Source organism: Limanda limanda, chromosome 8 (genome assembly GCF_963576545.1).
Source record: "Limanda limanda chromosome 8, fLimLim1.1, whole genome shotgun sequence".
In the NCBI taxonomy this organism is placed as follows: Eukaryota; Metazoa; Chordata; class Actinopteri; order Pleuronectiformes; family Pleuronectidae; genus Limanda; species Limanda limanda.
The window spans coordinates 18783117-18809978 of NC_083643.1; the positions used below are offsets into that span (position 1 = coordinate 18783117).

General features: G+C 43.1%; 4 protein-coding genes across 4 annotated transcripts in view; 3 read left to right on the top strand and 1 right to left on the bottom strand.

Moving 5' to 3' along the window:
- The first annotated feature begins 935 nt into the window (after nt 1–935).
- nt5dc3 (5'-nucleotidase domain containing 3) lies at nt 936–10221 on the top strand. Its single transcript, XM_061076587.1, has 14 exons — nt 936–1288; nt 2221–2405; nt 2560–2634; nt 2733–2788; nt 3027–3117; nt 3200–3337; nt 4152–4212; nt 4385–4487; nt 5845–5946; nt 6178–6259; nt 6381–6467; nt 8336–8476; nt 8564–8628; nt 8731–10221. The coding sequence occupies exons 1-14, from the start codon at nt 1012–1014 to the stop codon at nt 8948–8950; spliced, it is 1683 nt and encodes a 560-aa protein (XP_060932570.1). The 5' UTR covers nt 936–1011; the 3' UTR covers nt 8951–10221.
- Nucleotides 10222–10694: 473 nt separating this feature from the next.
- Nucleotides 10695–12612, top strand: parietopsin. Its single transcript, XM_061075833.1, has 4 exons — nt 10695–11046; nt 11574–11902; nt 12056–12301; nt 12457–12612. The coding sequence occupies exons 1-4, from the start codon at nt 10695–10697 to the stop codon at nt 12610–12612; spliced, it is 1083 nt and encodes a 360-aa protein (XP_060931816.1).
- Nucleotides 12613–15501: 2889 nt separating this feature from the next.
- Nucleotides 15502–17407, top strand: LOC133009710 (dopamine D2-like receptor). Its single transcript, XM_061077249.1, has 2 exons — nt 15502–17037; nt 17252–17407. The coding sequence occupies exons 1-2, from the start codon at nt 15502–15504 to the stop codon at nt 17405–17407; spliced, it is 1692 nt and encodes a 563-aa protein (XP_060933232.1).
- Nucleotides 17408–19301: 1894 nt separating this feature from the next.
- Nucleotides 19302–26862, bottom strand: part of LOC133009510 (potassium voltage-gated channel subfamily D member 2-like) — a 31774-nt gene continuing 24213 nt past the window's right edge. The window contains exons 2-6 of the mRNA XM_061077027.1: nt 23398–23560; nt 22840–22938; nt 21813–21911; nt 20589–20809; nt 19302–19479 (exon numbers count right to left, since the gene is read on the bottom strand). Coding sequence (XP_060933010.1) covers nt 19302–19479; nt 20589–20809; nt 21813–21911; nt 22840–22938; nt 23398–23560 — 760 coding nt within the window. The remainder of the gene's footprint in view (nt 19480–20588; nt 20810–21812; nt 21912–22839; nt 22939–23397; nt 23561–26862) is intronic.

The window sequence follows — 26862 nt, forward strand, 5'->3', positions numbered from 1 at the left end:
AGGTGGTGACCTGATAGCTGAATGGTTAGGATGCACATACTATGGTCATATATGAGTTCTGGTTTCTGTTATGTTGTTCGTTTTTTAACATGATCCTGAATCATCCACCACATCAGCTTGATTAAAAGATCATTATAATGATTAGTATTAGATGATTTTTTTTTTACATGACCCTGAATCATCCACATTAGCTAAGCATTGATTTTACTCCCAGAAAATCCAACTAATTTAAATTAAGTGTATCTGGTTAATTTGAAATCACTGAAATGCTTTTATACACAATCAGATACATATGCAGATTCACCTATATGCAACTATTAAAGTGGCTGTACTTTTTAATCCCTCTGGAGACACTCGGAGCTGTTTGACCCAGGGGGATGCCCGATGGGTCCCAACCCTGAAATTGTATAACAAGTAGGACATTTTACAGTCCACTTTTCTATTCATAATGAAGAAATATCGAATAACTTTAACAGCAGCCTTGGGGGCAATTAAGTACAGCACAATTAATATAGTCAGTTATATTTGGCCGTGCGCAACAGAATAAGAGTTTTTAATAGGTGCCTCACAATAATATAAAGCCGTATTATGCACACATGCACACTACCTGATATATGTTGACTATGAGGTTGAAAAACGAATTAAAAGTGGCATTAGAATGAACCAGAGAGAAATAAATGTTTAAATAAAATGTAAAACAAGCTTGTGACTCTTTCTCTGGAAGTCTGCCTGAAAACAATTCCCACACAGTAATATGGAAATCTATTGTGCCTGCTGTGTAAAAATATGCTTTAGCTGCCTTGTCAGTCAGTTAGTGGAAAAGCAGGAAGCCTTTCTGTCTCCCCATCAGTTTCCGAGACACTGATTGGCTGTGGATTTGTCACGTTGCCAAACACGGACGTGACGTAGAGCAGCGCTACTCTGGTAACAGAGGAGCTCCGAGCCACATGCACTCTCCCGGGACTGCTCAGTGATTCTCTCCCGGGCCGCCTCCTCTCGCACCTCACCGACATGGCGCCCCTGTCCCTGTCCCTGTCCTCCCTCCTCAGACACCGGGAGTGTCTCCACAGGACGGCTGTCTTCTGTAGCGTCCTGCAGGGCTCACACCAGCGGTCCTTCTCCTCCAGCTCCCGCTCATGGAGACGGAGTTTCGGCTCGGTCCAGCTCCTGTCACCGCAGCAGCTGCAGCATGGAGCATCAGTGTGTCGCAGCAGCTCCTCTTCACACGGCCAGGACATGACGGAGAGACTGTGGTCTGTTTACAATCAGACCAAGAAGCAGACGGAAGGTAGGAGCTCTGATCAAACACCTCATGCACACACAGCCCTGCAGGGACGAACTGCTGTTGTCTTATCACTCTGTCGTGACTCATGTTTCCAGCTCACTAATGCAGCAGCTAATTCCACAGACTCAGGTCAGCAGCCTTTCGAACAACAAACCCACATGCAACCCACTGTAAGCTGTAGACTGTGGTGCTCTAGGTGGGATGGGCAGATCTGCAGCAAGCTGTAAACAAAATGCAGCAGCCATGTAAACAGATCTGCCTTTGAGGATCCTGCAACAAGCACATCTAGTTGATTGAAGTTTGCTGATATGTCTGCAGGTTGTTACTTTGCTCTACTCAGTAGTTGCTGCAGCTATATACAATATACAATATATATTATGAAACAATATACAATTATGAAAATGTAAATATGTATATACAAGGAATTCAAAATAGAGAGACAAGACAAGAACTTACCCAAATATTATTAACAGTATTTTGCATGAAAGGTGATCACAACAACACAACAAACCTTATATAATGAAAAGTACATTTTGTAATGTCCCGTATTTGTTGATATTATTCAGTCTCTCTCCTGGGAGAGTGTGTGAATTGGAAATTTAAAAAAATGTGCTTGCACCTTAAATGAGCAGCCGGTATAAAAAATGTTATGATTTTTTTTTTCTTGAGAACAGTAATGGACTACATCACAATTTGCACATCACACACCTCCACAGTTTTACTTTCTCTTGCCCAAAGTTTACAACCAACTAATCCATGAGTGCGTATAATCTTTGGAAAGTTGTGGTTCTGCTCTGAACATCTCCATCGCCATCAACAAACATCGTTATCAGATGAACTTCCGTCCTTTTAAATAAGATACGACTTTCTGTCATAGCAACATGTCAAAATCTTGCAAAACTGCCAAGTAACCCGTATCGTTTCTCTCTCTTCAGATTTGATCCCAGCCATTTGCGCCAACTCCGTCAATCCCGACACCATTTTTGCAAACAACGAGATGAGCCTGAGAGACATCGAGATCTACGGCTTCGACTATGACTATACCCTCGCCTTCTACTCCAGCCACCTCCACACCCTGATTTTCAACATAGCCCGGGACATTCTAATCACTAACCACAGGGTGTGTGCAGTGTTTCACATTTTTTGCAACCTGTAACTTCAAACACATTCTTCTTCCACATGCAGTAAATACAGGAGGACGATCCATTCCTGTATGTTTTCCTTTATCTGCAAAGCTCATATCAACTTTTGACGTTTCTTCCTCCGTGCATTAGTATCCAGAGGGTCTGCGGAAGTACGAGTATATTCCAAATTTTGCAGTGAGAGGACTTCACTATGATGTACAAAAGGTAAGAAGGTCTCTTTTTTTTGTCCAACTTAAAAAAACTGAAACATTTGTTTAAAAATATATATTTTGCATATTTTTATGAAAACCCTTTTGCAACAGGCGCTGCTGATGAAAATAGATGCTTTTCACTACATCCAGCAGGGAACTGTATACAGGTATGTGTTGTGTTTTATACCAGGGGCAGTGGGATAAAATGTGAATTTTATATAATGTGTTTTTTCTCATAAGGCAACTGGTAATCATGTTCAATATATAGTCAATGCAGTCATTCAATGTTAAAACTAAGAATCGTATACCTTTCTCTCTTTATCGATGTTCTCAGGAGGTTGCACAAACTGCAGATAGACTGGCTACGTTTTTTTTTGTTTTTCACATTTCATCTTTCTCCTACAGAGGTCTTCATCCAGTTTCTGATGAGGAAGTAATTGCCATGTATGAAGGTTGCCACGTACCTCTAGAGATCATGAGCGACTTCTATGGAAAGGTGAAGAGCACTTCAACATTTGTCTGTATCAACACAAATAAAAACAACAATCTTATTTATGAAGTGAATGACTGTCCTGCAGAGCTCCCACGGCCACACCATGAAACAGTTCATGGACATCTTCTCCCTGCCTGAGATGAACCTCCTGTCCTGCGTCAATGACTTCTTCATGAGGCACAACATCGACTACGAGCCAGTCCATCTCTACAAAGACGTGAAGGTGGGATCTCCCTTTGTGCTCAGGACTCGGCATGGCTCTCCTTTTCTGTGATCGAGTCTCTTAGCAGCCTGTGTGTGTAAAACCAATACAAATCCAGCCACGAGTGCCAGACAATGTATTTACTTGTTTGCGGTGTCCAGTGACACGTCAGCCGTTCTATTGCATCTTAATTTTAGCTCTGAAAACCAGCGTCTAAATTTAGTCAAGCTTTTGGCCATCTGTGTCTGTTCTCTGGTGGCTCGGGTGCTTCAGTGGGAGAGTGGCGAGAAATCAGCGGTGTGTGTTCTTCCTCTGAGAGCAGCTGTCACGCCGTCCGATCTATTCTGTGCGACACCGTAGCGTGTTTGACAGATCACTGTCGTTAAAAAGCCCTCACACACACTCTCTCTCTCTCACAAGTGTCTCTCTTGTCTTTTCAAGGACCCACTCCTTAATCTTTTTTTTTTTCTTACTGAAACTGATTTACTACTCGGCATTATCCTTTTCTTTTGCTTAATTATTTCAATAAATTATCCTTTCACTTTTAAAGTTTGCCTTTTAAATCTCCATCTCAATGCACTCACTTAAAAGCTCAAGATAAACAGTTTAAAATGTGGTGCAAACTAAGTTTCTCAGTGTGTCAACAAAGTAAATTAACTCCAGGGTCTGTTTTCCTCATGTTTTCATTTGTATTCAGTGATGCACTTTCTTTATGCCTCCAAGTCAAGCGTTTATACACAGAGCAAAGTGGTGCTACGAGAGCTGAATGCAAACTTTGTGTCGCTGAAGTCAAAACTTTCTCGCTGAGGGCCATTTACTTTTTTCCTCTTCACAGGAAGCCATTAGAGATGTTCACGTCAAGGGCATTATGTACCGAGCTGTGGAGGCAGATATTGGTAATGGATTATATTACTTTGTTTGAAATAATGTAAAACATTATATATACAGCTGCATGTGAGTTGTTGCCATGACGTTAACAAATGATTTGAAAAGTGAAGCTGTGACATATGTTTTTATTATATGTATATTAGTTTTTTCTCTGTCTCACTCTGTTTTCTGCTTTTCCAGGTAAATACATTTGCTATGCTGAGCAAAGCAATGCTGTGCTGAAGAAGCTGTCAGAGAGTGGAAAGAAAATGTTCCTCATCACCAACAGTCCTTTTGACTTTGTGTAAGTGTGAACAAACAGGGTGCAAGCGCTTGTCGTCGCGGATAATTAATTTATTGGTCTACAAATATTTAACTGGCACTCTCACTTTTATGGATGGGCATAAAGACACACACACATCAAAGGACTTAGAAATACATTCGTAGTTCATTATAAGTTATGGGCCTAAGAGGACGTGGTCTACGTGGGCTGAGTAAGCCCCGAAGGCCGAACCGAAACAAGTGTCTGGTCTACAGAGGATTTCAGTGATCGGCGTCACCAGCCGGTCCCCCCCCCCCCCACCTTATTGCTGTCGCCTGGCAACAAAGCTGCAGTTAGACACGATAAGAAAGTTTTAAGTGCCTTCGGTGTACCGTTAGCTGTTTGGTTGAATTAAAGCATGATAATCAAGCGCCATTACCTTATTGAAAAATGTTTTTTTGGTCACTCAAGCGCAATGAATTCTGTGATAGCATCGGCCGGGACTGATCCGTTGGGGCTTTCGTTTCTAGGGTGTGAAGGAACGCATTTGTCGGCCGCATTTGAAAGAGTCTTAGATTGTGACGCAATCGGTTTTCAAATGCAGCCTCCGAAGGATGAAGCCCCTGAATTGAGACACGCTTACTGACTCTGATCCTCTGCTGGGTCTGATTGATGATCTTGTGATTGCACCGAATGGCCTGCGGAAAATTGCGTACCTCAATTCTCATGCAAACACTGGGGTCTATAAAAACTAACTTGACGGGAGAATATGATCACTTCTACGTTAACTCTTACCGATACGTACAAACATTTTGGAGACAGGAAAATGATGATGCTGACATGATGTGGTGAACTGAAGCCAGATTATTGATCCACTTCATCCTTAGCATTAAAACCAAGACGATTTTTGTGCTCGCAGGACAGAACAGTTCGATAAGAACCTTTAATTGGAAAAGATATAAGAGAACTTAGAGCAAATTACGATCAGATTCCATTAAACAGCGGAGTTGCATATCTTCAAACACTGTGCATGTATTATCAAGTACGACATGCACACGCACACTGTATGATAACTAAAGTCACAAATAACGCTGTTGCTCTTTCAGGCCCTGCTTTGTGGGTACGCAACGGTTATAAATGAGGCCCCAGGTCTGTCTATCCAACATTAAACCACAGCATCAGTCATCACAGCAACAAAACATGTGATTGCCAGATATAAAACAGCAATGCGGATTCATTGAGTTTCACACTAACACAGTTGCAGATGGACATATTATTGCTGATGTTTGCATCATCATTGCATGTTGCTGAATCAGGTGGATTGTTCGTGTTTGTAACCTCATGATGAGCTTCAAGATGCTGCTGACGTGGTGATATTTGGATTGTTTGTCTTCCTTAGGGACCGAGGAATGAACTTCATTGTAGGGAAGGACTGGAGGGACCTGTTTGATGTTGTTATTGTTCAGGCCGACAAACCCAGTTTCTTCAACGACAGGAGAAAGTAAGTCTGCATGTCCATGTTATTCCTCTTCTAGCCCACTAGGGGTCTCACTGGACCACACGATCAGCAGTCACTAATAAACCTAAACACTGTAAATCAATGGTGTAAACATTAAAGGTGTACGTGTTCCTTAGAGCTCTTAATATATATATTAGATCATATTATATATATATATATATATATATATATATAAACGTTTTAATATCTGTCTTTGTTTATTTCTCTTCGTAGACCTTTCAGGCGAGTGACAGACCAAGGTGCGTTGCTGTGGGACAGGATTCACAAGCTGGAAAAAGGACAGATCTACAAACAGGTGTGGCGCTAGGCAATTACCACGTCATGCTAGATAAACATTTCTGACATATTAATGCAGCATGAACATCGATGAAAAGCACTGTTGTTGACTTTTGTTATTTGTTGTTTGATCATGGCAGGGAAACCTTTATGAGTTCCTGAGACTTACCGGCTGGAGAGGATCCAAAGTGCTGTACTTTGGTGATCACATCTACAGCGACTTGGCAGTAAGCAGCATCCACACATATGTAGAGTGAAGGGATAAATATAACCTCATGATATTCTGTGGTGTTTGCCGAGTTTGCCTTTCACTTATGAAGAACACAGCAGGAGATTTTCCGGCTCAGATGTGTACAGAACAACGGGGAAATATCAGGAACATTCAGGGGAGGAGTGACGTCAGTGTAGAGCATGCAGGGAGCAGAACATGACGCATAAAGGCTGTTCTGTTTTTGTTAACAGAACATCACCACTGGTGTTGGCCCTTATCAGCAAAAGCTCTCGAATCTCGTCTTTCCTACTTAACACCATGTTTATGTAGTGTTCCTTTTGATTTGTTTTTTCAGTTTTGCATGTTAGAAACACATTCCTCATGTGTGTTCTCACCTGGGCACACTCAGACATTTTCTAGGTGGGCGGTAGGACCATTTCCCAGCCTTGATTCACAAATGAAAAATCCTTTTTCCATCTGTTAACTGACAGGTGCTTCGGGGGAGAAATAAGTGGACCAGACCTTGGCACACTGTCTTATTTGCAGAGATTTATTTGCAGTGTGTGGCGACCTGCCGTAAAATGATAAAACGAAAAGTTCCAGAATATGTTTGGAGTGACATACAGCCTCTCTGGATATTTTAATGAAGATGTGATGAATGAAATAAAAATTCTTCATCTATTAACCTCAGTTGCCGGAGCTGTTCATAGAATGACAGACATCACTTATAGAGTGGTATCCCCTTTACCTTTTGAAAACAGCTGCTCCACATCTGCATTGAACAAACCAGCATCGTGTTGTTTTTTTAACTGCATAACAATTCACTCTAACAACGTGCATATTTATACATGTGTCTGATCAGCTATAAATGGCGATCATGAAAGTCAGAGTTCTACGTCTCTGGCATAATGCCCTCGCTGTTGGCAGGCAGCCAGGTGTCAAACATATCATCTTGCTTATTTATTGCGATGGAACACGGCGTGTGAAGTTCACTCTCGGTTTACAGTCGCCCTCAGTGGCTGTGGGACGAGATCATTACTGTAAGTCGAAACAGAGCAGAGGCATCTCACGGGGGCGGGATCGAGGGAACAATTGAAAAGGATATTCTCATTCCGCTGATCCATTACAATGTAGTTTTTCGATCTCAGGTTTGACTGATGGAACAGATGTGCTTCGGTTTTAATGATGCTGATACTGTTGGCCCTGGCCATCTAACGGGCTACTCTTCACCATGGATTTAGGCACTTAATTGCAACCAGGGGGATTAAGGCTTGAAGTCTATTTTCTTTGATCTGATGTGTTGCATTGGCTGTATGTTGAGCTGTGAGCGCTGTGTGCTGCAGTATACAATAGTTCTGTGACTGTATGTGTATATCTTGAGCCTGACACCCGATTGAATGATTTATAAAGGCCCCTGTTTTTATGACTCTGTGCCGGAGACAGCCAGTGACCGAAAGCGGCATGTTTTCAGGATGTCTATCCCATTCTTATTAACAGGATTTGGTGGTTAAAGGTCAAAAGTCAAGGTCACTGTGACCTCACATGCACATTCTTTTACCTTTTGAACACAATTTCTCAGGAACACCTTGAGAGATTCCCTTCAAATGTTGCACAAATGTTCACTTAGGCTCCTAGATTAACTGATTCGATTTGTATGGTCGAAGGCCAAGGTCGCGGTGACCTAACAAAATATATACAAAAAATGTATTTACACTGGAGCTGCACTGGCATGTGGAGGCCTATATGGTAGTAATTCGACTTTTGTTGCTTAATTATTTCTTACTTTAGACGCATTCCTAACACCAGCCAAACAAATAAAAACAAATCTTGCTGTACACAATGTTTCTATGTTCAACACTGATTTCAGGGTCTGTTTCACTTCAGGATCTAACACTGAAACATGGCTGGAGAACCGGTGCCATCATCCCTGAGCTGAGGAAAGAGATCAAGATAATGAACACAGAGGAGTATGTGCACATGATGACCTGGTTACAGGCACTGACTGGACTCATCGAGCAGATGCAGGTTAGGAGACTTGTGTGTCAGACTTCCTTGCTGGATTTATTTATCTCAACTTTATGTGCTCAACTTCTTCGCACTTCTCCCGGACAGGTGCACAGGGATCCGGCGTCTCAAGCTGTCGTTGAGGAGTGGATCAGGGAAAGAGAGGCCATGAGGTAACAGAGATAATTACTCTGACATTCATGAGCAGGTCAATAATTCACGAGCTCTTGTAGAACTGATTAAACCAAATGCTTATGAATGTGTTTTCATGGCAGGCCACAGACGAAGGACAGCTTCAACCCCCAGTTTGGGAGTCTTTTCCGCACTTACCACAACCCCACGTACTTCTCACGCCGACTGTCGCGCTTTGCCGACATCTACATGGCCTCCATCAGCTGCCTGCTCAACTACGACTTCCAGCACACCTTCTTCCCCCGTCGTAATCCTCTGCAGCACGAGTCCCCCTTCTGGCCTGAGGCCATCCTGAAGGTCTGAGCGTCTCCGCGCTGCACCACAGGACCAAAGCAGCGTCTGATTAGAGAGAAACAGAGAGAGAGAGAAGAAGAGATTGTTTAAAAAATGTACAGGAATGAAGGATTTTTATTGCTGATTTTAAACAACTTGAAATAAGGTATTGTAGAAGATGCATGCCACATTTTAGGTCATGCATAATTGCTTACAATCACATTAAGTGTTGATGTTTATTACGTTAGAGCTGGTAAGTTTTCTTTATTTTCACAGAATTGAGTTGCTTTTAAGCCAAATGACACAACACAGAATGTAAAGCTTCACTTTAATATGCATATATAGGTTATTTTGAAGGCACTGATTGTGTGCGTGTGCGTGTGCGTGTGCGTGCGCATTGACCTTGTCAGGACCAGTAGACCTCATGGGGACATATACCTGGTCCTAATGAGGCAAAATTTATTTTCTGAGCTCCTGGTGAAGGTCAGTGTCAGATGTGAATTGTGGTTGGTTAAAAAGGTTTGAGTTAGTCATGAATTGCTCCTGGTTAGGGATAAGGTTCTGGTTTGGCTATCCACACATAGAATGGAAGTCAATACAAAGTCCTCATAAGGATAGCTGTGCAAACCTGTGAGTGTGTTGTGTATGGGAGAGAGCGATTTTGGTGCAAGATTATACGAATATAATGCAAAAGTTTAAACAATAGGGGGCAGTCATACATCAAGTCTGTCATGCTGTGAATTCTTCACCATCTGTAAACATTATCTTTGCCTTTTTTATCCTAACTGGAAAACTGAGATATGACATCTGATTTACAAACTCTGTTGCCTTAATCTCATGCTCACGTTACTGCCGTGTATATATTTTTGTAACAGCCTGATATTATTTCTGTCAAGCCTTTAGGTTAATTTCACCTTGAGTTGAGATCTTGTGATGTCTGATTTTTTCTCTTGTTTTAGTAATATTTGGCACTGCCTGTATGTCTCTCCGAAGCAAATGAGAGATGTTAATATTAGTCAGGAGAAAATAGAGTGCCGTTGCTATATTTAGCACGTGTGTTGCTATTTGATCTGTGCAGAGTTTCGAGGATTTGTCTCCTCTTCTTTTTTTCAGAAAATATGTTAACTGCTCTCACACATGCTAGAATCTACAGTTGAACAAGTTAAAAAGGGAAAGTAAATGCATCTCCACCAGTGACCACACAATACCTCATGGTTGATTTTATTCATTTGATTGTGTTGTGTTTGTCCTGATGTGAATTTTTATTTCATTATTTATTAAAATGGAAATGGCTTAATGATTGTAGCCTAGTGCTCGTGTCATTAATGTGGAACAGCTTGATGTGATTGGATAATTGTACTGTAATCAGATTTAATTTGCAGGTATGTGTTAAGTGAGTGTGCAGTCCACTGTGTGCGGCTCCATTCACTTTGTTATTTGCTCTGTGAACAACAAAAGGAAAAGAAACGTTTCGTATTTAGAAAATTGATTTTGAGCACTAATTTATCCCTTGTTAATAACTCTTCCAATTACCATTACAGCCAGCTGGTTTGTTGGGATTAAACCTCTAAATCGTGTTACGGAGCAATTTCTCATATTGCATTTGATGCCTTTTCTATCAGACAGGTGCACAGTCTGAGATCTTAGAAATAAGAAAAGCTGAGGGATCAGAAATGATAAGATCTGTGACGCCGTGTCCTGAGCTGAGCACAGATTCTGAGGGTTTAGTCCTCTGGCCTCACAGCGGTTTCACCTGGACTTCATTTAGGGCGTCATGGACAGCAACAGCACCGCGTGGAGCTCTAGCTCTCGTCCTCCGTACAACCTCGCCGAGATGGCGACGGTGTCTCCCACCATCTTCCCTCGGGTTGGTTTCAGCATACTTTCCTTCCTCATGTTCATCAATACAGTGTTGACCGTTTTCAACAACGGCCTGGTCATCACCGTGATGCTGAGGAACCCGTCTCTGCTCCAACCGATGAACGTCTTCATCCTCAGCCTGGCCGTGTCTGACCTCATGATCGGCCTGTGCGGCTCCTTGGTCGTAACAATCACCAACTATAAAGGCTATTTCTTCATTGGCCACACGGCCTGTGTGTTTCAAGGATTTGCAGTCAATTACTTTGGTGAGTGGAGATGTGTTTGACAATGCTTGGGATATATAATATATTAAAGGAAGGATCATAGGATAAAATGCTTCACCCCTGAATTCATTGTTACTTTACTATAACATTTATGTTCTGGGGCTTTTTTTTTGTTGCTTTTTGAAGAAGTCAAACCAGGTATTTGTGTGATGGAAAGAGTTACTTATCGATTGAGAAGGAAAGAAGATGTATTTACCAGACAATGGATGAGGTTTAGAGATAAAGACATAAGCTCTGCATAACACTGTGGGAAAAGTGGGAGAGGAGTCTTTCTGTTCACATCACAGCTTTCAAATTATTCGAATTTTGGGGGATCAAGTGTTGATTTAGAGTAAACCCAGAGCTTTTACAACAGCTAAGGTTTTTTTGTGTGAGACGTTATCTTAGCTGTCTTGAAAGATTACTGCATCACAAACTGCATTTCCTTAGACAGACTTAAAAACATGGGTTTGAAAGCCCCAAAAGTGCTTTAAAATTCCCCTTGAGCTGAGATTCTCTTTCCACAATAGGTTTGGTGTCCCTCTGCACTCTGACCCTGCTCGCCTACGAGCGCTACATCGTTGTATGTAAACCGAGAGCTGGTTTTAAACTGAGCATGCAGAGAAGCGTCAACGGACTCGTATGCGTGTGGGTCTACTGCTTGTTTTGGGCCGTGGCTCCGCTGTTTGGCTGGAGCTCCTACGGACCCGAGGGAGTCCAGACCTCCTGCTCTCTGGCCTGGGAGGAAAGATCGTGGAGCAACTACAGCTATCTCATCCTCTACACCCTCCTCTGCTTCATTCTCCCTGTCACAGTCATCATCTACTGTTACTCCAAAGTGCTCAAATCCATGGATAAGGTGGGTTCAGTACGGCTTCTGCGTATTTATCACACTTTTACACCATTAAAACAATGTTTTAAAACTCACACCTCCATTGCGATCTACCACCTACAGACAAAAGCAGGTGATGAACTTTTAATAGGGGTCAAATGTGTTTTTCCACTCATGCAGCTGAACAGGAGTGTGGAGCTCCAGGGTGGGCGTTCCTGCCACAAGGAGAACGATCACGCCATCAATATGGTCCTGGCCATGATTGTATCTTTTTTTGTTTGCTGGCTGCCCTACACGGCGCTGTCAGTGGTAGTGGTTGTGGACCCTGAGCTCTACATCCCTCCGCTGCTTGCAACCATGCCCATGTACTTTGCCAAGACCAGCCCAGTCTATAATCCCATCATCTACTTCCTCTCCAACAAACAGGTAAGCAGCTAAAGTGTGGAGCTGAGATATAACGGCTGTCGGCCAAATAAGATTCGTACAAGAAATACAGAGGCTTATCTGCATGTCATGCCTGTGAAACGACTGCTCGTATATTTCCTGACAGGGTGATTATGTGTTTTTTTTATGTCCCACAGTTCCGCGATTCCACCCTGGAGGTGCTGTCGTGTGGACGATACATTCCCCATGGACCCACTAGTGTCAGCATCAACATGCATACCTTGAACAGGAGGAGCCATGTGATTCCCTTCAACAAGAACATCAACATGCAATGCAGGGTTTTGCCAATGTGACTGTCTCCGCTGTCGAATGTCGGTGCCTCACCGTGGACACAGATCTGCACATCCACAGGCTCACGTCTCCCACAGACGTCTTCGATGTGTCAACGAGCACAGAGTCAGCTCAGAGACTAACAGCTGCTGTTCATGAGGTGGAGAGAATAACAGAGAAACCTCCGGAGTAATGCAATTCAATACAATATTAAATAGATAGATAGATTGATACTTAGAAGGCCAGATGGACCGACAGACAGACGGAAGGGCAAACAGACTGATATAGATTGATGGATGGACCATAGAAAGATAGAGAGAGAGATAGTTAGATAGATAGACAGACAACAGAGGGACGAACAGATGGACAGAAAGGTGGACGGACAGACGGCCAGTAGATAGATAGATAGATAGATGTATTGAACTGCATTAAACTTCAGGGTATTCTAGTATTTATTGTCCATTGTTTTTTTCCAGACCAATCAGAATGATCATTAAGATGGTTTTATATCTGTGATTTGCTTCGATCAATAAACTATAAACTTTTTCATATCGATGTTTGCAGATCTTTGTGCATGTGGAAAAAAAAAGGGAGTCAGGAAACTCTGACTGAAATGAATGTTTGTATTTCTTTCCTCTCTGTGAATTTTTTAAGAAGCCTGCACACAAGAGAGGGAGTCAAACCTTTGATTTGTTGCTCGTAAATAAAATGCACCGGACCTGTTTTGGTGTAGCGTGAGTGAAGAGAGTTCCGACTCTCAGAAAGCCACTTGGGTGATTAACAGTTTCAGGGAGTTGGGTAATGAAATATTGATTCACACGTACAGAGGAGTGTGCAACAATTTTTATATCACAAGTAGTTTTTCCGGGAGCGAGCGCTGGGATTTTATTGTAAGATATGCTGCACAGCGCCTCCTTCTATGTAACAACATTATGCAAATGTTGATTTAAAAATGAAAGTAAACAGTTACCAGCTCCATCATCCCATCGACACTGGCAGCTCCGCTACATCATTGACTTATTTCTGTATTTAGCAAAAGTATTTTACCAACATTTCCAGACTTCTGCTGCACAAAATGCAACATTTCATCATTGCGGTGAACTGTATATAGGTTTCATTTTGTTTATAAACAGATGTATGAATGCAGGAGTTACGCCCTGAAAATATTATTTTCAGTTGCAGAGAATAAAGGTAATATGCTATTGTCTATAACAAAAACTCAGATTTGAAAAACAGGGTATAAGCGTGCACTTGTATTTTACCGATGTTGATTCAGTGAGACAGCAAAATATTTTTCTTGGTATCCTGCTCTGTGCTCTGCATGGTGAGCCTGTGTCGGGGTTATACTCTGTGCTTTTCAATCTTTGTCGACAGTTCAGAGGGGGATTAAACAGTTCGGGGAATGATGACATAATGACAATCCAACCCGTCACGTCGAGTCTCACATGGCACACGCCACCGCCCGCACTGAGTCACCTCAGCCAAGACTTACACGCATCAGTGGATAAAGAGGAAGAGACAGGATGCTATTAAAGAGAATTTGAACTATTGATTTAGCAACTGGGATTAATTTTTTTTTAATGATTGTTTATTATATTGTGATTTACTTAATTGTATTGCTTTGATTTTAGTTTATAATTTTAATTAACCATGTTTTAACCATGATGTTACATTTGACGATAAGAGAATAAACATTTGCAATAACGTCATTGAATCTGACAATATTTTAATTATTTTATTAAAACGACCAAAACATTTTGACATATCAAAATGTCACTTGGTTGTTCCACACATCTTTCACTTTACATCACAATACAATTGGTAACTAGAGATTTAATTCTCATGACTTTGTTTAATTTGTTTGTAGTAGGATTGCAATTGGTGCCCATGATGGAGTAAAGTCATTATAAAGATATATCAAGTTTTTGGATTCATTAGGCTTTGTTGGGAGAAAATACAAAAAAAACATGACTTTTTATTTCATCCTGTTCTCTCCATCTTGCTTCACCTGCTTGATGTAAATATTGTCGATGAGTGTCAAATTCTAAATAAAGCATTTTTCATTTGCAACTCCCCCTTTGTCTCATTATCTCCATTTCAACAAGTTGCTTGATGTGTTTTCTCTCCGTTTACAACGTCCTCAAATATTCACAGTTATCTGTTGCCGCTGAGAAGATCGACGACTTTACCGCAGTTTTCTTCTCCAGAGCTTCCTGTTTATGTCGTTTGAGAGACATTTGATCAGTCTAATATGTAGGCTGGTCAGGAGAAAGATGTATTGTGTTGATCTAATCCCAGATTTGGCATAGTCCATAAGCTTTCAGATCTGAAGCAAAGAGCATTTCACACTTTATCTCCAAACAGGATTACACAATGTCATGCTATAATCCAGCAGCATGGCTCCCCTTATTTCCTGAGCCAATTCAAGAACTCCCAAGTCATCCATCTGGCATAGCTAATGCAGAGCTTTTAACCTTTGTGTGGTGCTGTATTAAATGAAATGGATAGCTGTTGAGTTCACAAACACACACACACACACACACACACATAGACACACAGAGATAAACTATAGGTTCATCCCGTCATCATTACTGCATTTCAAGAAGTTGGATATCAGGGTTGAGAAAATAGTGACGTTACAGCTTTTCCTTGATCAGCCATCCGTTCTATCCATTTGTCTCTGCTGTGAATACACAGCACAGTTTTTAATGAATGTGAACAGTGAGGACTCCCAGGTGGCCGCTGGTGCCGCGGGGTGATAATGAAAAGGGCGGATACTTCGGCGTAACTTGTCCAGGCTTAGGGTTCACTCATTAATCTCAGTCGCTCAGCGGAGAATCACACAGCTCAGTGTAAATTTGGTCCGCGTGTGACGATACAGAACTAAACATGTCGATCCTCTGAACTCAGAGATGAGAGCTAAAGCTGCGCCTGCACGGGACTTTGGGAACAGCACCGTTTGGGAGGAGTACGTTGACATCACCTTTGTGGTGGCAAACAGCTTGGTGCTGTTAATGACCTCTGTGGTTGGAATCGCTGCCAACATTTTTGTGATACTGGCAGTTTATCACCAAAAGTCGCTGCAAACTTCGACCAATGCGCTGGTGGTGAATCTTGCGATCATAGACAGCCTGCGGTGTGTGATGGACTGTCCCTTCCTCTTGACCATCGTTGTGGCTGCGCATCAGTACGGACATGTGGACGAGAAGCTCTGTGATGCTCAAGTGGCCTCGTTCTCTTTCTGCTGCTCGATCCAGCTGTTAACGCTGGCATGCATCAGTGCAGAAAGGTACCAGGCCATTGCACAACCCTTCAAAATACGCCAGCGAGGAAGACGGATCAAAGTGCTGATTCCTCTCACGTGGACCGTGGCGATTGTGGTGGCTGTTTATTGTCTCATATTTGTAAAGGACTCACCCGTGCACGTAAGGTGCAAAGGATTACAGAGAGAAATGTTAGCCTCCTATGACACCTTTGGACTTTACATGCTGTTCCCACTGTGGGCCGCCTGCTTCGGTCTAATCATTGGATTCTATGCTGGCATATTTGCCATTGTGAGGTCACACAATCGCAAAGTATTCGACAAAGGTACTTTTCCACTCCCCAAGAAAGAAAAAACAGAGGATAAACAAAAGACCGAAGAAACCACGATTGTGGAAAATGGACAGTCTGAGCAAAAGCAGACCTCTCCACCTGCTGCCCCGGTTGAGCCGGTGACAAAAGCTGAAGTGTGTTCATCAAAGATAGATTCTTCAACTGCTCCACTGACCCCAATAAAACCTGCACAATGTGTGTCTGGTTCGGAGAAAGAATTGCAGAACACTGTGGAGATAACAGACTTGGAAACAGAACAACCGTGCCCTCCTGCAAAGCAGGTTGCAGTGCGACTGCAGACTGAAGAGAAACCATTTAAAACAGAGCAGTCCAACCCCTGTACCACGAGAGTGGAAGCAAAACCGTCAAATAGAGGTGCCGCTGTCAGTGTTAAGAGCTCAACTGCAGAGCCACAGAAGGTGTCAAGCAAATTTAACACAGAAAACCAAACCAAAGAGAAAGTGGAAACTGACAAGGCACCCACTGAAATGACAGGAACCAGCCCCCGTGTTCCCTGCTCAGAAGATCCTGAATCTATTGCTGTTTTACAGATTAAACCAGAACAGGGCGAGGACACAAGTGGAGGACAAACCCCGGCTGTCACAGTAGATCAAGTGTCTTCATTACCTCCTGTCGAAGTTAACGCTCCAGAAACAGAGGCTCCCAACATTGAGGTAGAAGGTGCAGTTTGCATGATGCCATCAAAAGCAAGTAAAGAGAGAGCGAACAAAAAGAAAGAAAGCAAAATGGCGAAGCGTGCGGGTTACATAATTGTAACCTTCCTCTTGTTCTGGCTGCCGCTGATCACGACTATCCTGGTGAATTTAATCGTTCACAAAAACAAGGATACACCGGTGAGTTATCACAGAAGCACGGATGCAATTTTACAAGCATTTAGTAAAAAGCTGTGACATCACATTTAGGACCAAAAGAAACAAGCCAGTGTGAAGTAGAGATGTGAAAGTGTGACATATTTTGTGTTTGCGTGTGTGTGTTTAATGACTGACAGCCTTTACAGTCTTTCTGAATCATCTGTAACATTTTCTTTTTAATCCTCTACTTTTCCAGATCAACATCATGCAGGATGTGGAGATCCTGTCAGTGTCTGTTTCCTGTGTAACGTCACTGACCGACCCCATAATATACGCTGCAGTCAACCCACAGTTCCGCACAGAATTTGACAGAATAAGAAATAAGGTTAAAGCCGCGCTCACCGCTCAGTGACACCAGACCAAATGACCGGTCGATATTCATTACCAAAAATTGGTCTATCCATTGTGTTCCAATCTTAACTGAATTAAATGTCACGCACCCAAAGTGTGATTTGTATTTAGGTATATAGGAGGTTTATTATGTTATACGCCGCTGTGTTATCTCAGATTTTATGCAGGCTGCCTTCTCAGCAATCACTTAACACTGCTGAGCTGAGGCGCTGCATGCTGTGAGAAGCAGCCTGGACCAATGCAATCAGCTCAGCGGGGCGGAGGCTGCCGTGTTTTCCGTCAAACAACCCGGTGAGGCCTGTGCGTGTGTCTCCAGAGACCCTAGAGCCTGGACCCACCACTGGGCCAGTCAGGTCCCCACATGTCCTCCAGCATCACCTAATTATCATCCCATCGCCGCCATTAGTGATGCTGTTGGAGCAATCAGGAGACAAACGTTATGAAATCAACCTAATTGTGTTTTAGTATATACATATAAAAAAAGAAAAAGACATGGCTCATTAAGTGGATGTTTCAGTAGAGCTACAGTATTTATTCTATCCACTCAACCAAATGCACAATGTGTGATTATTCGTCCTTCCTTACCCCTTTATATATATATATGTACCCCATGACAAGGTTTGTATTTCATTAAAAGCAAAGTGTTGCAGAATTTACATAACATACCAGCCTCGTTGTGATTTCCTTTCTCCATTTTTCCAATTTTTACTGACAAACCTCCGACAAGAAGAAGAGACATACTTTTAATAAAACAGAATTCTGCAATGACAGCATGCAAATCCTTAATTCAACCAGGTAACAGACAGAAAGAGAATGCCAACAACTGTCAACTAAATCTAGAAATTAGAGGAGCCAACTTCAAATGCAGTTGATAAAGTTCTGAGATATTTACAATATGAAAAATGTACAAAATGGCCCTTTGACACAGTGCGACCTTGCCTTTGAATGTGGTGATATAACAGGAAATCAGTGGAATTGATGCTCAACCCTCTTTCATTTGGATTCCCAGGTCAATACTATGTGTGTCCACATTAGGGTTAGTATTAGTTAAGTGTTGCAAAGAACATTCACTTACATCTCTACCTTGTAGCCTAACTAATATGTACCCTGTTTTTTTCATTGATGACAATGGCTTCGACATTTAGATTCATATCAGAATGTCAAATATGTAAGCTAACACATATTTTGTGGTTTTGACTTTCACTTGCACATTTCACAAACATGTCGGGATGGGTAGCATATTTTACTCATCAAGCGATGACATGGACATGTTAATGAGTCAGTTAATGAATATTCATAACGGTTATTCATTCCTCTGGATTCATGATTTTTGCATTTACAACAGTGAGGGGACGATTAGAAACCAGTCAATTAGGGTTTTCTGAAAAAACAATCTATATAACTGGGTGCCGACCGAAGTGAATGTGCACATAGATTGTTTGAATATTCACAAATATGGCCCCCAGGTATGGAATATGTGCTTTGTCAATTAAGGTCACCAAGCATGACCTTGAAACAACATCTTTTCCTCCTCTGAATCAGAAGACAACAAATACACCAACATTACATATTCAAAAATAAAGTTTTTTTTCTCAGTATGTTTAGGCAACAACAAAAAAAAACACGCAATCCTTGAAACCCTTCCTCGCTCTTCTGTGCTTAATGTAGCAAGATCTGCTGGTCGCTTTTATTCCAAGGCAGCCGTCCACATCATTTTAATACCATGCAGAGTTTGACATCAGATGAGATCACTACTTCAAACCCCCCCCCCCCCCTTCCCCCCCTCTGCTAATCTTATAATCCCTCTAGATTATGGCAGGTTGATGCTCGGTGGTCCCTCTCCTCAGCATCTGGTTCTCCTCGAGACCAGTTAGCTGATAAGATAAGCGTGACATCTACAAGGCAGATACTCGGACAATGTTGCTCTGCGAGTACGCGATGGCGGTTGTGGAGCCGTCCCCGTCCGATGAGGTCATCACCGGGGCAGACAGGCGGACCATGGAGGGAGTGATGTAAGCTTCGTCACATTTCAAGGGCACAGTACCGTCGAGTTTGGCATTCAGGCAGGAGCGGCTGCAGGAGAGAACACAGGATGAAAGAGGGTGAGAGGCCTGACCTTGTGAATGTATTACACAAAGCCTGCATCACACAGAGTCCTTTCAGAGCTTCTATATTCTAATAAAGCCACACTTCGGAAACAGGCATTCTCCACAAAGAGGGACAGGAAAAGTAGCTCTTGTTGCTCATTAAGGTATATGTTAGTTTTCAAAGTGGACTGCAGTTATTCTTATTCAAGTAATTTCTCTAATTTCAGTAAAAACTGACATAATAAAGGGTTTTTTGCTGCATAGAAAACACATTTAATTTTAGGTTTCCTTTTTTTTGCATGTTAATTCAAATTAAATTATAAGGTTAAATTGTTAGGAATAAAAAATAGCAATCCAGTAAGAAAATCTTTTGATGAGTGCTGGATCAACAAAACATCACAAAATTGTTTGGAAATGAGAAAATCTGGGCACACACACAAGTTCCATTTAAAGGAGTCGAGTTCTCTACCAAATAATGAAATGATTTTTTTTTTTGTAATGTGCTATAAATAATTCATAAAAATAATAATAATAATAACCACATTTACCCACTCTCCCCTTGTGATATTTAGAAACACGGCTACTTCATGTATTATGTGTCCATATGGCAGCGACCCCTCTTCGTAGCCACAGTGTCCTCGTCGCACTGAATAATCCACAGAAAAAGCTGTCAACAGTTTTCACAGAGATTAGGGACTACAACTTCGGTAGAAAGTCGTTCTAATGGAAATTATTCACAGTGCTGTGGATAGTCCAGAGTGACGGGAACACTGTCCCTGGAAGGATGTGTTGTTTATCACTTTTACATCAATCATCGTCAACAAAAATCTCAGTGGCAGATACAGAGGCTATAATAAAAACAAAACTTTCCGCTGATACACCAGTCGGTTTATCTGCAGAGCTATTTTGAGAAACTGGCCATTTTAGAGGGTATGAAAAAGATATGAATGTTTTTGCCTTTACTGTCCCTGCATGGAATCAACAAAATGTAGCTTGTCTTATTTTACAGGAGCAGTGATGTGCATGAGACTTTAATATGAGAGAGAACAGACGTAGATTTGGAAAGAGGGAAAAGGAGTGAAAGAGACCACCCACCTGTTGACCACTGGCCTCTCTCTAATCTGTATGGTGCTGAGCTCCTGGTTGTTTGTGCTGGGCAGGCTGAAGCTGCTCTTCTTCCTGTTTCGTCGCGAGCAGCACGAGCTGAGTCTGTGCGGCGACGACGACATCGAGGAGTTGCGGGACCCTGACTTGTTCATCGTGGAGATCTCCATGCAGTTGGCCTGGAACGTCTGCTCGTCCACAAACTCGTGGTTCTGTGGAGGGGAAGGCAGTGAGGGGAAAATCTGGATTTGATGATGCCCGTGAATCACTCTATTACATCAACGATTGGGTCCGTTAAATAATGAGTAAAGATGTTCCACAGCAGCGACGCAGCAGACGAAGCAGAATCCACAGCGAAATTGTTTAATAATTGGAAAATGAATCATCAAGGGAATAGGAAAATATTGGCCCAGATGTCCATATTAAGTGCCATCTGTGAAAACATTCACAACTGTTATCCCTGTGACAAATGAGCTTGACTTGAAGGTCAGCCTCCAAGGATGTCTCCGACTCTGCCGGCAGGTGGCAGAGTGACACCGCGTGGAATCCCATGCCAGGCGCCGAATCGTGCCTCCTTTTTCTTACACCTTCCCTCTGTCACTTCTGCTCTCCTCTCTGCCATTTATAGTGCACGTCATGAGAGGCCTGATGTACACATGAGCGCTGCCATCTGAATGGCATGAAGCCTTCATGGAGCGTTTCCCAGATGACAGGAGAGCCTTTTACTTGGGGGAGGATGATTTGTGATGAGCAACACTGATTTACTGTCTGCCCATGTCTCCACACAGGGTTTAGAGCTGCAAGTGTAAAACTTGAGTCACGGCCAGGCTTTAAAGAGACTATTGCTCCTCTAAATTATGGATAGTGTAAAATTAAGTGTGCTGGTTTGTTTGGAGGAAATAATGTAACTGACTGGCGGTCATGTTATCTTTAGCATGTTGCTGGCGAGGGGACTCAACATTTCCCAGCCCCATTTAGAGCTATTTTTAACTCGCATGAAATAGATTCTGCAGTTTGTGCATGAATGAAGGAACTTACTTTGTTTCTATTTGCAAAACATGGTAACAGACGGACACAGCTGGTGATACAGCACAAACTGTCCCGGTAATGGAACACTACATAAGAGGAGCTACTTTTTACAGTGAGTCATAGCACGATAGTAGAAAGGTTTTAATTCATGAAATAAAACAAAAATCAGAAGAGAGGAGATTTTACCGTGGTTTTCTCCAGGCAGTGCAGCAGATGATGATGCTGGATCTCAAAGGGAGGGCCTGCGGCCTTCGCCACCAGGGCTTTTCCTGCCTCCTTGGAGGCCTTGGAACACACAAAGGGAAAAAGGAAAAAGTAAGTGAGCAGGCTCAGACTCTTCATGGAAAGACAGTGTCAGGCAACGGCTAGGTGATGTAGTGGAGAGTACGAAAAGCAGGGGGTTGAAATGCTGATCTGTAGCACAGCAGCCAATCTACTGAGAACCTGGTGAGATGGGGACGTTTTAGAGATGCATAGATACACTGACTGATTACAACATGTTTCACGGATGGACTTGCTTTTTTCATTCTTTCGCCGGTTTAGGTGAGAAGGACCAGAAAAGTCAAATTAAAACTGAACTCATTTCAGTGCAACAGCAGTGGCACACCTAGACACAGATCGAACAGACTGCACCAAACACAGCACAGATTCCGGAACACGATCACACCACACACTTTGATGAAGCTCTGCACGGCTCTGGGATGGAAGGTATGTCGTGTTAGTCTGCACTACAACCTGGATGCTCGAGAAATAACACACGGAACACACAGCAGATCAGAAACAGAGTTTAGAGGAGATGCAGGCCGAGCCGACAGCCTCCTTGGGCGACCAACTGTCCAGGAAGCCTCTGGTTCCCTCCTTCCCCTCCAAACCCTGTTGGACAGACATGCAGAGCTGGGTCATGAGTCAGTGTGACTGGAATGGCTGAGCTCCACCAGAAGGCGAGGATGCCTGCCTGGCCCTCCTGCTGTATGGACAGAGAGAGAGAGAGAGAGTGTTGACGAAGGATGTCAATGCTGCGGCTGAGAGGTGTGATGTAAAAGAGAGGACGATCACACTGAAGCACTGGAATGACAGCAGCCCCCCTGGGTTACAGCATGATAAGCACCCCCTCCCCCTGCGCTTGGTGGCATGGACCCCCGAGCAGAGCAGCATGCAGACGTCAGCGAGGCCCCGGTCAGTCAGCCCCCAAGCCGCTGCTTGGCCCCGTTACCTCCTTCAGTGAGTTGATCAGGAACCCATTTTGTTTGTAGTGCATATAGGCATTAGTGCCTCGAATCTTCGCAGCACGGATTTTAGCAAGCCGCGATTTCTGTTTAAACAAACAGACCTCTGTTTTAGCCTCTGACGCTTTGCTGTCACACTAATTGGCTCTGTCTCCCCCCCGGCTGCCACAGTATTTAGTAGGGAGAGGCTTTGCTGAAATCTACGATTAGGAAATTTTGCATTAACAAACACTTTGAATTGAGAAATGCACATATTGCCAGTGAAAAGCTGCTGACACAAAACTCTGGAGATCATTTGTTTAGTCATTGTCACTCCTTTCTTATTTCATCCCCACTGAAATATACCCAAAGCAAGTCTAGCTCACCCAATACAGACATACACACAAGCACAATAACAGATTATTATTCTGGGAGATAGCGTTTGGCCTGTCATTCTGTTGCGTGTGGATAAGACAGGGACAGAAGAGAGGGGCAGATAGAAGCAAAATAAGGAGAGATAGAGAGAAACAGGAAGAGAGCGGCAGAGGAAGGGCGAGAGTCAGTACCCTTTGGGCTCGTCGCTTCTCCGCCCGCTGGCTTTGGTGGTAGATGCGGCTGAAGTTTGACACTATGACAGGGACAGGCAAGGCGATGACCAGCACCCCACTCAGAGAGCAGATGGACCCGAACACCTTCCCCACGATGGTTTTTGGCACCATGTCACCGTACCTGAAACACAGAGAATAGACACACAGTGAGGACAGCAGCTAGAAGAGCAAGAAGAGGACACATTCTTTTTAAAGAAACCGCTCCGGAGGCTTATTTTATCATGTAAAGTTATTTTTAATAAGTCTTGAAATACCTACACTGACCTTGGATTATTTCACAACTTCAAATGCAAAGTTGCACATTTGAAGTGGGTGAGGAATAAATAGGACTTCTGTGAAGTCTCTTCTACCTGGCCTACTTTCTTGATGCCATCGTGATGATGCTTTTTTTTTTTTTTCAAAAGCCTGTTTCATATATAATTACGCACCTGCTGGCACCGGCTAATGCTTTCACGTTGTGACCGAACGTGGTACACGTCCCCTGTGACCCTCCGTTAGTCAAACAGCTTGTGAAAGATACAGGGAGCAGTATCACGGCGAGTGAAAGCAAGAAAGGGGAAGAGAACAGTGTAGAGCTGAACCCTGAAGGGATCATTCAGGTTTGTGGGCCTCAGCTACAGACACTTTTGTGTTTTGCTCTCCTCTCATCATAATGGACCTTGAATATTGAATGCAGAATTGCAACAAGACCACAGTTGAACAATTCATGTTGAAAGATAAAAAGCTCTTTGGAAATGTTTGCACGACACTGATCCGATGGTGTACCTAAGCATGTCATTTTTCAACATCCTGCAAATGTTGAACAGGCCTCATTCAGCATGAAAAGATTAATGGTTGTATGTGTCATATGTGTCTGAATCATCTCCATTAACAGGATTAATTCGCATGTCTCCTGTCGGGCGTTCAGATCCGTCTGTGCTTGAGCTAAAGCTAAAATCAAACTGTCTTCATGATCTTACGTTCTTTGTATTAGACATCTCCAGAGACGCTTACCAGGTATTACAACCTTGACTAACACGCTAAACATTCACCCACAAACACTTAAACGCTCACAGGGAGAGATAATTATCATTCAACATCATAAAATCATAAAAGAGAAAAAACAAAAGGCAGCAAATCCTGATTTCTCTGAGGCACAAGCCTGCAAATTATACACACAAATCACGTGAAGATATCCTGCATGCACATGGATAGCCCTCTCCTGGTTAGGCAGCACTGGGTTTTCAAAACAGGTGGAAAGGAATGATTGAGCATGTGTATTTTCTCTTTCTGCTAAACATCCCGGTACGCGCCGGAGAGGACCACGCAGTCCTCAGGATTGCAGGTGTGTGAGATGAATGATCGAGACCCTAATCCGCAAATGACCTGAGAAGACCATTACCTCCGGAGAGTAAGATGAATGCAGGTAGGAAGGGACATCAGCATTGCTCAGTGGCTGTGACAGCAGATCTCTCAAGTGTGGCGGGGTAATGTGAATGTATCGCTACACGGGAGGTTGACTATTTCATAAATGAAGTTGTCTAATGCCCACGGCCGTCTGCTTGAGTCATTAGCCTCCGGTTCCTATCACGTCGGGCCGAAACAGCCTGGGGTTTCTACAGAGCTTGGGCGGAAAGATGTAAAAGTGGACATTTTAATATCACGCTTGATGGGAGCCCATGTACAACAGTTTGCTTTCATGTTGAGTAATCTCACACGGATGTCATTAGTTTTACAGTTCATTACAGGTCAAGTCGAAATCACAGACAAAGCCGAACGCCAGGTGTCGATTACAAATTCTGAAGGTACCGTTGATAGCCTATTAAGAGATCCACATAAAAATGCAGGGCTGCAATGCCTCCTATAAATGTGACTGCTCACGTGTGCTTTATTCCAATGGGAGGAGCGGCGAGATGCTGGTCTGAACAGTCAACTGTGGAAAACAATGTATTGCAGTTCTTCCGGCAAGCATCGTCTTTTGAAAGCAAAGCATAGTGGTGAGCAGGTTTTTTAAAAAAAGGAGCAAGCGCACTCTGGAGAGGGGCACTAACAGTGATGGATTGTTCATAAGGGGGAAGCTGAGATACACAACGCTCTGCCTCCTGGATGATGGCAGAGGTAGGAATTAACAGCGCCGAGAGATTAAAGTAATGTTCCTGCTTTGTTCTTGTTGTCTCCGACTACCAGGTACCCACGTTCGCTACCCTGAGCTGACATGGGAGAGACACAAAGATGGATGGCCAGATCTTTATCCACCCTGCAGAGGAGGAAGAGGGGTGTCGGAATGACTGAGTATCAATTCCCCAGTTCCACCCACCTGAAACCATGCTGTGCTCGCACTCGTGCCACTCTTAAAAAACAGCGCATCCGGTGTGGAATACGGTGCGGTGACAGCATTGCAGATGAAGCCCAGCGCAGTGAGAGAGAGAGAGAGAGAGAGAGAGAGAGAGAGAGAGAGAGAGAGAGAGAGAGAGAGAGAGAGAGAGAGAGAGAGAGAGAGAAGAGAGAGAGAGAGAGAGAGAGAGAGTATGAGAGTATGAGAGAGAGAGAGTGGGGGTTCGCCTCAGACATGGTAGGAGAAATGTCAAGACTAAAGAATATTTGAATTCCAGAAACGGGAAATGAATGTCCCCCGTCCGGCCTGGATAATAGACCAATAAAACATTAATGAGTCCCTGTATCAACCTGCATGGCAGAGTTTGTGCAGCTGACCTTAAAAGAGGTGCGGTGTTCCATCAGGAGGTGGTCGGAGACAGATTTCTGTACATGACCTCACCGCTTCACAGGGAGCACCGACACCAAAAGACATGGACACGCCCAGGACCCACACATGGACACACACAGACATATAGTGTGTGGTGGATGTGCCTGTGTGCATGCGTGTGTGTGTATGTGTAATGTGTGCTCATGTAGTGTGTGAGTGTCTGTTTGTTTGTGTGCATGTGTGTGTGTGTGTGTGTGTGTGTGTGTGTGTGTGTGTGTGTGTGTGTTGGTGTGTGTGAATAGGCGTTTAAGCCATGTGTGCATGTGCGTGTGTGTACATGGGCATATGTGTATATGTGTGTGCATTTCTATGTATTGGGTGTGAGTGTGTGTGTGTGTGCGCCTCTGTAATGTGTGCTTGTGTAATGTGTGACTTTGTGTGGGAAGGCCTTTAATTTGACATCTACTTAAACCAAACCCTCTTCCCCAAAAAGCAATCTTGTTCCCTAATTGTCTTGCAGAAGCCTGAGTCTGAAATCTGATCAGCCATCTGGTTTGAGGGAACGGACAAAAAAAAAAGCACATATCTGGATGACTTAACGTGCATTTAATTTGTTTTATTTCTTTTCTTAGATAAAGGAAAAATCTCTTCTTTTTTTCTCCAATCAAACGAAACGTTTTCAGGCAGTGTGAGAACAAATTGTAAGAACCTGACCTTTTCGTGGTCACCAGAGCTGCTAC

Bases quoted from the DNA above. Each gene is read 5' to 3' on its own strand.
- LOC133009710 (XM_061077249.1), top strand. From the start codon at position 15,502: ATGAGAGCTAAAGCTGCGCCTGCACGGGACTTTGGGAACAGCACCGTT. The intron at 17,038-17,251 runs GTGAGTTATCAC...CTACTTTTCCAG, and splicing joins ACAAAAACAAGGATACACCG to ATCAACATCATGCAGGATGT.
- parietopsin (XM_061075833.1), top strand. From the start codon at position 10,695: ATGGACAGCAACAGCACCGCGTGGAGCTCTAGCTCTCGTCCTCCGTAC. The intron at 11,903-12,055 runs GTGGGTTCAGTA...CCACTCATGCAG, and splicing joins TGCTCAAATCCATGGATAAG to CTGAACAGGAGTGTGGAGCT. The intron at 12,302-12,456 runs GTAAGCAGCTAA...TATGTCCCACAG, and splicing joins ACTTCCTCTCCAACAAACAG to TTCCGCGATTCCACCCTGGA.
- nt5dc3 (XM_061076587.1), top strand. From the start codon at position 1,012: ATGGCGCCCCTGTCCCTGTCCCTGTCCTCCCTCCTCAGACACCGGGAG. The intron at 3,338-4,151 runs GTGGGATCTCCC...TCCTCTTCACAG, and splicing joins ATCTCTACAAAGACGTGAAG to GAAGCCATTAGAGATGTTCA. The intron at 6,468-8,335 runs GTAAGCAGCATC...GTTTCACTTCAG, and splicing joins ACATCTACAGCGACTTGGCA to GATCTAACACTGAAACATGG.